The sequence below is a fragment of the Chaetodon auriga genome, chromosome 8 (genome assembly GCF_051107435.1).
Source record: "Chaetodon auriga isolate fChaAug3 chromosome 8, fChaAug3.hap1, whole genome shotgun sequence".
Classification (NCBI taxonomy): Eukaryota; Metazoa; Chordata; class Actinopteri; order Chaetodontiformes; family Chaetodontidae; genus Chaetodon; species Chaetodon auriga.
This window is the reverse complement of record NC_135081.1, coordinates 22,340,277-22,349,462: the sequence shown is the minus strand read 5'-3', so window position 1 is coordinate 22,349,462 and position 9,186 is coordinate 22,340,277. Positions and strand designations below refer to the sequence as shown.

General features: G+C 42.5%; 2 protein-coding genes across 2 annotated transcripts; both read right to left on the bottom strand.

The window, feature by feature from the left end:
- Window positions 1-46: 46 nt before the first annotated feature.
- On the bottom strand, window positions 47-2,304 carry irgq2 (immunity-related GTPase family, q2). Its single transcript, XM_076737842.1, has 2 exons — window positions 2,192-2,304; window positions 47-1,437 (listed from the first exon to the last, which is right to left on the bottom strand). Exon 2 carries the CDS (start codon window positions 1,433-1,435, stop codon window positions 296-298), a length of 1,140 nt encoding a protein of 379 aa, XP_076593957.1. The 5' UTR covers window positions 1,436-1,437; window positions 2,192-2,304; the 3' UTR covers window positions 47-295.
- A 1,025-nt stretch (window positions 2,305-3,329) lies between these two features.
- Window positions 3,330-9,129, bottom strand: LOC143324917 (uncharacterized). Its single transcript, XM_076737726.1, has 9 exons — window positions 8,932-9,129; window positions 8,430-8,517; window positions 7,948-8,286; window positions 7,466-7,786; window positions 5,626-5,907; window positions 5,221-5,517; window positions 4,937-5,048; window positions 4,616-4,685; window positions 3,330-4,409 (listed from the first exon to the last, which is right to left on the bottom strand). Exons 2-9 carry the CDS (start codon window positions 8,488-8,490, stop codon window positions 4,080-4,082), a joined length of 1,812 nt encoding a protein of 603 aa, XP_076593841.1. The 5' UTR covers window positions 8,491-8,517; window positions 8,932-9,129; the 3' UTR covers window positions 3,330-4,079.
- Between the last annotated feature and the right edge of the window lie 57 nt (window positions 9,130-9,186).

Sequence of the window (9,186 nt, the reverse complement as noted above, 5' to 3'; positions counted from 1 at the left end):
CAGTTTTCTTTCCTCTCACTTCCTCTATTAAAAATGAAAGTCACTGTTCAGGGTGGGTGAACTTTTTTATCAGGCACAGAGCTGCTTACAGTACTTGACATCTATTTGCAGAATGTATGCTTGCATAGTATTTACAGTGTCCTTTAGTACTTCAACCTAATCATAAAGAGTGAAATGTACCAGGAGATTTGTGAAGTATTGTATAAATAGTGCATTTCTTGAAGCCCAAAACATAAAAGTAAAGTTGAACCGCACATAAACAGGAAACATTACCCAAAGAGCAAAGCATTCAACTTCACTTCCCCTCCCCAAGAGCAGCAGTCACTATCTTCTCAGCATCAGCCGCCATTTCATCAATGGCTGAATTTAACGCTTGCAACATGGCAGTGAAGGAGCGGCTGGCAGAACGGGCATGTCTGGGCATCGCCATCTCCACCAGCTTTGATGAGGCTGTGGTTAAGTCCTTTTCTGCTGCCGCCAGCCGTTTTTTCACTTCTCCTTTGGTGACCTCCACTGATAGTACACAGGTCCGCAGTCCTTTAAGTCCCGTGGGTTCCATGCCTCGCTGTCGGGCCAGTCGCTCGATCGATTCATTGTCCAGGCACAGAGATAACTGTGTTTTGGTGAGAATCCGCACTGCTACACTTGAGTCCACCATGGAGGCCACGAAGGGAACAGGAATAGCTGACACCCCACCAGATAGAGAGGCCGCTGCCCACACAAGTGCTTTGAATGCCTCCTTTTTCTGAGTGACCAGGTTGGAGGTGAGCGTCGGTAGAGCCAAGAGTAGCGCGTGGGCTCGGATCTCTGGAAGGTCTCTTCCCATGTCCTCCAACAGGACAGGGAAGTCAAACTTCTCCAGAGTGGAGGGTCTCACCAAGTAGACTTTAGGCTGTGCCACACCTTGTGATGTCAGCACTTCCTGACTGGCTTTCCTCTTTTCTTCTAGGCTTTTGTCTGTGTCTTTTGCTAAAGCTAAGAGGATAAAGTACACGGTATGTTGCTGCAGTGAACGGGCCTCCAGGAACACCGCCACACTGTTGGGTTGGAGTGTCTGTGTGAATGTCATAAAGACGGCATTGTAGCGGAGGAACTTGACTTTATCCATGTATCCCTCGGGTTCAAATGGAGAGGTGGATGGGACGGGTGGCAGGTCCCACAGGCGAAAGTCAGGGTGTTTAGGGTTAGGGTAGCCTGCCACTTCCTCCGGGGCAACAGGGGATGAAGACGGAGCTGCTCCATCATCCCCAGCACCGAGGCCACGGAGGGAGTTTATGAAGGTGGCTTTTACCTCTCCTCGGTCCCCCACCACAGCTAAATTGATCCTGCTGATCAGGAGATCTTCCACTGCATCCTTGACATCTGATAACTTATTGCTCTCTATGGACTCTTTGAGGGTCTCGAGGAGGTTCAGGCCCCTGAAAACATCAGCCATTTCTGTGAGAAGACAAAGACTGTAAGTCCCTTTAGTACAGAACTGAGCAGAAAGATCATAACATAAAGGATATTTGCAAACAAAGCATTAAAATTGATACACTTTCACATAATAAGTGTAACAAAAGACATGACAACATCCAACATATCAATAAAAATATATTAAACTGGCAGCTTTGCAATAGTAACCATACAACATACCCCTAGAAGAAAACTGAACTTCTCAGAAAGCAAATTCTATTTCTCGTCTCACAGGAAACCTTCTCCTTTACTACTGGCGTACATCATGAGTACTTCTGAACTGAGGAGTTACATTGAAGTTGCAACGGTACGAGATTATCAACGTATGATAACTGTCTCCGAAAATATTAGTAATTATTATCAGTAACAGTGACCTTTAAAGGAATGGAAACAGAAGGGTTTTATACACTATCCTTCATGCAAAATACTATGTTTTATATTTTTATAATGGCAATAATATGATAGAATTTAATACCATAGATAAGAAATTGTGAATGGTATGATAACCATCAATTCAACCCTAGTTTACATGGTTCTACACTAATAGAAATAAGTATCACAAGCTCAGGCCCATGTAAAAATCCTACAATGAAATGTTAACAATGCATTGCTGTCAGTTATCAGTATGACTGTTGTAGCCTGATTATCTTACCGTCATCTAAATATTCAAAGATCAATCAAATTGACATCCTGGCAAAGCAAAGTTTCAGTTCAACATAATGCAGCACACACTTACCAACAGATCTGGAAGAGAAACGGCCCTGTGGGTCAAATATTTGTCCTCAGTTGTCAAATGTTGATTCTCCTGCAGCTCTGTAGCACCGGCAGCGTCAGGCTGATCTATTTAAGGGGTCTATCCAGCCAGTGAACATTCTAATCCTGTTAGCTCAACCTTAATCCAAAATCACTTTGCGCACATATACATGCATACTGTGTGTATATGTAGACCTGCTCGCATTCATGCATAATCCTACAAGAAGGTGCGCAAACACTTACAACACATAAACAAACATAAAGCATCCTTTAGGTTATATTAACTTTTATTTTTAAAACAGCTCACATGATTATTAGTAATAGTAGTAGTAGTAATAGCACTCCTATTGCAGTGCAGATCTTTACCAGTAACCACAGCTGTTACACAAACATGAAGTACCTTAAAAATTCTATTTATTGACTATACAAACCATTTTTCTGCTCATTGTCCACCATGTTGAAGATGAGATACTGGGCACCTTGATTGCTGAATGGTTAAAGCGTATTACCACAACATCCACGGTTCAACTCCAGAGAACGCCTCACATCCCCAAACCCACTCAATGTTTCCATGTTTTCGTGTCTTGTGTCGTGTGGCAGATCTGAAAAGGCTCAGTTGTATGAAATTAAAGACTTGTTTGTTTGTTTGTTTGTTTGTTTGGGATGTGGCTACCTTCCCTCAAACACAATCAGCAACGTGACAGTTTCATTTTCTTTTCATCTAACTTGAAAACTGTTGGTTTATGAAGTTTGAGTTTCCACATCATAAAGGTATTATCAATAAAGAGGAACAGAGTAAGATTGATGGAGCTGAGGGAGGTCTGAATGTGGTACACGAGAAGCTTAGGAGCCAAGCTGGAGAGCCTTGCTTTCGTTTCTTTTAAGAGGAACCCAGTATGCAAAAAGAATCTGACACGTGTCGCAGATGTTATTTTTGGCTGACATCCTCTCACGCAGTGATTTCCTGTCTGACAGCACAAGTTAGTTTTATGTTTTGAACTTGTACTGCACATATATACATACACACATATGTCTACATGTTTGTGTGTGTGTTGTTTTGATACTCAGTTACCTCAGTTAGACCCAGCTTTAATAAATCAGTTCTCTCCACAATGCTTTATAGAAATAAATTGAGGTTTTTTTTTGGGGGGGGGGGATTTCCAACTTTACACAGATGCTAAGCTAACTGTCTGCATGTTCTAGCTCCATACGAGTGGTCTCGGAATATCTTCTTATCTACCTCTGAGGAAGGGAGCGATTAGGTGATTAACCAAAACGTCTAACTGCTGTATGGCTTTAACACTGCGTGGTATATATAGAGTAGTATCGATATAGATAGTATGTACAGTTTACATGCTAAAACTAATACTGTAGACTGAAATTTAAGGCAGTGGGTGAACATTTTCATAACAGATTTTTCAGCATTTTTTAGTCTTTCGAGTATTTTTTGAATGTTCACATCGGTCACAGGGTGTTACAATGATGTGCATTACGGACGAATTCTGTATGTGATGTGTACTTGTATGTCATCTGATGTGGTACCAATGTCATTTAGATGACAGATAGATTTAAATATAGGACCAATACTTACATTTTCTATACTAATACAACTGTTACTTAACTACAGTCCAGTGGTCCATGCTGCCACATGGCTGATTCCCCGATGATGACGATGATGATGATGATGATGATGATGATGATGATACACAGTGAGAGTTAAAGAACATCTCTATCGTTTGACGTCTATCACGGGCTCAGCTTGGCTTTTGAAAGCTGCTGCAGAAACTTCACTTTCAATTACAGGACAGCAAGAAGTCATCACATCAGAACAGATTACCGGAGTAACCCCAAACGACTAAACAGCACCATCCTCAAATCTGATCCATTATATCCTCCACTGTGGAATACAGCGCCACCTCCTCCTCAGGCCCATTCTCTTTTGTCTCCCCATGCACCCCCATCACCACCTCCTCCTCCCCGCTGCCCTCTCCATCTTGTCTCTCGCCTGCTTTTTCTTTTTTAATTTCAGCGTACTCTGTCTCTGTCGTCCCCGCCTCTGCTGGACTCGGTGCTTTAATCAGGGAGAAATCCAGGTCGGAGTACTCCACATCTGATTTGCCCACTGCTGCTGCATCTCCTCCTGCTTCAGGTGTCTCTTGGACGAAGGCCTGGTCATCTTCCACTGCTTGACCAGCATCTATCTGTCAGGTATAAAACAGAACTTGTAGCAGACTCATAAGCTGCTTTAACAGTGATAACTGGAAATCCTGACTAGGTGTCTGATTCACCTCTGATCTCCTGCTGTTCACAGTGTCTTTTTCAGAACTTCCACTGGGTGTCACTAAAGTCAAATCCTACACATTAAGGCTTTCATGTATAAAATGATGAGCTGTAAAAATGTAAATACCAGTAGATCCTTGTGACTTGTCACCATCTCCAGAGTCTCAGCCAGATTATTGGAGGTCGTCCGTTTTTTTCTGAGGAGACAGCAACAAACATTAACATAGAAATGATTATTAATCTGACACACTTGAACAAACCTTAAAAGACCATTCTGGGTTTCGGCTCACTTACTCCAATTAATAAATATTTTCATTCCTGCTAAACATTTGTATAGACAATTTCACATTATTCCTAGAGTCCTTTATGAATCGCAAACATTACGCAGGAACAAAGTCTGCAATTCAGATAATCAACCAAATGAATGAATGAGAAATTCATGGTGTACCTGTGGCACTTTCTCACCAAACAGCAAATGATTGCAGAAAGAAGAGCACCAATCAAAAATGCAATGATGACTTCCAACTGTGTCACCATCCTTAACAATTTCATGTATTGATCTGGAATAAAGAGAAGCAAAATGCTAAATAAAAAGTGAGGCCACTGTTCCTTCTTGTTCTACAGTCTATGTCAGCACATTTACTTTTCATGGGTTTCCTGTACAGTTTGATCCTGCAAATACAATTTAGACTGGCGAGTAGAGAAAGTGACATCTAAAGGGTGAGCAGTTACCTTCTTCTTGTTCTTCTTGTTCTGCTTTGTTTATGATGAGGTTCTCTTTTACTTCTCCATTCTCACTGCTGCTGACACATTCAACAACAGTGATACTTTGGTCTTTTACACTTAGCATCATGGTGCTGTTGACGGTGTGGTTCGACACAGTGGTAGTGACAGAGTACTCAGTGTGGTTCTCTAACAGTGGCCATCTGATGGTGGGTAAAGGAAACCACTGACTCTGACTCATACATACACACATCAGAAGCTCCGACTGAGTTATGCATCCAGAGCTGTTTAGGATCCTTGGATGCGCTGCAAAGAAACACAATCACAACATCAAATAAAGCGTACAGTATGATGATTGTAGAGCAAGTAGGATGACAGTTTTCCTTCATGTGGTCTACTCAGAGCTTGACTTACAAGTCACAGTCACATTGGCGCATAAAGTCACAGTCGTGTTCAGGTGTTTTGCTGTGCAGATGTATTGTCCAGCGTGGTCTGCTGTCACATGAGTGATAACAAGAGTGGCTGCTCCAGTGTTGTTCTGCAGCTCAGTTTCAGTTCTGTTCTGCAGGTTTTTGTTGGACGGGACTTTCGTCCACATGACAAGATACGGAGGGAAACCGTCAACGTAGCAGGTCAGATTCAGAGTATCACCCTCCTTTACGGTTCTCGTTCCAGTTATTTCGGATTTCTTCACATCTTTGAGAGAGAAAAAATGAACAGATTTTTTGAATTTATCTATCAGAATGCAATTTCTAATATTCAGAACATACGGCTTCAGTCTGAGGCTGATAAACCTAAACCTAAAACAGATAGAAAAAGGGATTGTTCTCAGGTTGGTTGTTCTCAGTTCTGAATTAATAAAATGTCAAGTTTCAACTACCTGATAATGAAAAATACAAAGCAAAGTGTCTATTTAAGAACAGTACTGTGTACTTAAACATCACTGTTATCTTTACTTCTTCCATCAGGGTGTTGTTCAGATGTTTCGCTGTACATATGTACAGTCCAGAATATTCTTCTGTCATGTTAGGGATGACAAGTGTGGCCGTCCCAGCATCATTATGCAGATCAGCTCCAGTTTCATGGTTCAGGGTTTCATTCAAGTCGAGTTTAGTCCATGTGATAACATATGGTGCCAAACTGTCAACACTGCAGGTCAGATTCAGAGTATCACCCTGTTTTACAGTTGTCTTTCCAGAGATTTCAGGCTTTTTGAAATCTTTGAGACAAGAAATTTAGACAAAGATTGGAATTTAACAGACAATCCTGTTTGTATTGATTCTTAACACACATCTTCAATCTGAGGGAAACAAAGGCCTCGGTAACCTGGAGTGAAGCGTTTCATTGACGGAAAGATGGTCGTTTCACAAAACTGTGCAGGAGAAAGATGCAAATGTTTTGGAAATTGGTGTTACATGAGAAAAAGAAATAGAGGGCTTTGGTATTCCCTTTTGCTCTAAAGGTAGAAAACCTACAATGACCAGAATGCAGTGAGCGGCACTGGACCACTACACACTCCAGCAGGTGGGTGATGCACAGCGAGCTGACCCGTGCTTGGGTTTTGGCTCATCTGTCTTCCAGCAGGTGGCCACCTAGTAGCAAGCTTTTGTTGTTATCAGCTAAACACCACACGAAGATAAGTTCCTGAAACATTTGAGGCGAGAAACAGATGATGCAATAACAGAATCTTGATTTAGTGACTGGACAAATTCAGTGAAACTCTTTAGGCGGTAACTAATTTCTCAGTAGCGTGGTGGTAGCGTCACTGTTTTCAAATGGCTTTTCAGTAGCTCAGCTCTTTTATTGATCAAGTAGTGCTGTAGAGTCCACACAAGCTAAACTTTGACGAGCGTTTCCAAAGCTCAACCCCGGCGAAGCTTTCTGCTGCAGACTGAAATGAAACTGCTGAGGATGAGCACGCCACACACACACACATGTATGCGTAGACGACACAAGCACTTCCAAACGGCACCATCACGCACCAACCTCTGGGCTGACGCCTACAATGTCTCTGCTGCAGGGGAATGCAGACCCCCGAGCTTGAGTTTAATTGATGGAAATCCGGCAGAGAGGTTTATCCTACAAATGAGCCCAAGTCTAAACTGAAATGCAAGGACAGGTGAAGGCACACACACCCACAAACATAGATGAACATACAAACACACTTGACACTTGCTTTTTGTTACGAGGGGCATGTTTGTTTGCTTGTTTTGACAATTTACCATAATTAGAGAATACAGTAAGTGCTACTCACAGTTCACATTCAGAGTCACCGTCTCCTCTGCAGTCATGCCACCCGGGAAGCTGACCTTACAGATGACCTCAGTGCCGTTGTGTATGACTGAAGGGTTGAAGGTCAGAGTTGAGCTGTGTGTCTGTATGACAGCAGTCAGATTCTCAGTCTTGAAAGCCGTGATGTTTCCTGTGATGTCAGAGTCGTTTCCTCCTGCTCCTCTCCACGTCCACGTGATTTCAGGATCCGATCCAAAGCAGAGACCAAGAGCAGTGCAGGTCAGCGTGGTCTGCTGTCCCTCAGTCAGAGGAGGAATCATCACAGTGGGCTTCTGGATCAGATCTAAAGGGAAGTGAGTGTGTACTGTGAAGGTTATTGTTCAGTTCAAACACAACTAAAAGGAATCTACACTGATAATGTTTCAAAGAACAGCACATTCAGAGTTCACAGCCCTCCATTCAACATCTTCAGAGATCATACAGCATTCCTGTGGTTCTTCCTACCTTTCACTGCAATAAATGCTCCATGAGATGCATTTCCTTGCGTTGTTGCATTCAGGACTGTGAGCTGATATGATCCAGAATCTGACCCGGTGAGGTCACTGATGATGATGCTGCAGTTCGTCGGACTCAGATCAGGCTCCAGCAGCGACACTGGTCCTCCAAACCCTGACTGAGCATGTGGGTCGGTGTTGTTCAAGCGGAGTATTATGTCAGAATCACATACGTTGTGTTCACATTTGTGCCCAACTGCAAATTCCACAGTGCCAGGACTAAAAAAACAGCGCATCTCAACACAGAGTCCAGCCTCTGGTGTTAGTTTCGGGTTTTCCCCACGAGAAACTGTAAAGACAAATGTGGAAAAATAATCACTCTTTAGGTTTTCTCACATTTTTCTGGATTTGTCTTTGGTACATTCATTCATTCTTCCAAATGTTAATATTTATGCTCTCGCAATGAGACTGAAATAAAGCTGCACACTGTACCTGTGTCAGCACTGCTGCTTCTCACAGCAGAGAGCAGAGTCACCCAGACAAGCAAACACATCCTATCGCGATGATTGAGGCAGTCAGTCTCTCCGTGCACAGGACAAAAGTTTGAGTCAGTAGCAGAACAATATTCAGAACACTTCATACAAAATGGGCAACAAACACACAGAAAGTCTGGCTGATCAAACTGAACCAGAAAGATCTCTACAGCTGACAGCAGAGACGTTAATACAGGATGCTGCATGTTCACTTACTTTGTGCTTTTGAGTCTAAATTTGACTATGAGTGTCCCTGGGGGCACCATCACAACAGCTCTGCACAATACATATCTGCACCACATCCAGTGCCCCTATCCAACTTTGGCCCAAGACTTTCTCGACTACGGTCTCCCATACAGCACAATCAAAGCCAATAGTTTGAAAAGGCAATGTCATATGTCAGAAATGTAATGTAATGTCAGAAATACATTTAGGAAACAAAGAAAACGGTTGTGTTTTACCAGTTTGTTCCAGTGCTCTCTTCTCTTCACAGCGATGTCTTCAGTGTGACTACGCTCTTCCTCTTGTCACTTTTCAACCTCTTCCTTCATTGTGCAAAAGCATTAATGCAGAATATTGTAGTAGGAGCAATAGGAGCTATTTTATAGCTCCTATTGTGCCCCAGTTTCATGCAGTTATAATCTCCGCACATTATGCATCACGTATCCTTCTGGCAATTTGCATCTTCAACACTAAATACTGAAAGTTAACCATTT

Coding starts and splice junctions, on each gene's coding strand:
- LOC143324917 (XM_076737726.1), bottom strand. CDS start 8,490: ATGTGTTTGCTTGTCTGGGTGACTCTGCTCTCTGCTGTGAGAAGCAGC. Junction 7,787..7,947: donor AGCATTTATTGCAGTGAAAG/GTAGGAAGAACC, acceptor ACTTCCCTTTAG/ATCTGATCCAGAAGCCCACT. Junction 4,686..4,936: donor TTGGTGAGAAAGTGCCACAG/GTACACCATGAA, acceptor CTGTCTCCTCAG/AAAAAAACGGACGACCTCCA.
- irgq2 (XM_076737842.1), bottom strand. CDS start 1,435: ATGGCTGATGTTTTCAGGGGCCTGAACCTCCTCGAGACCCTCAAAGAG.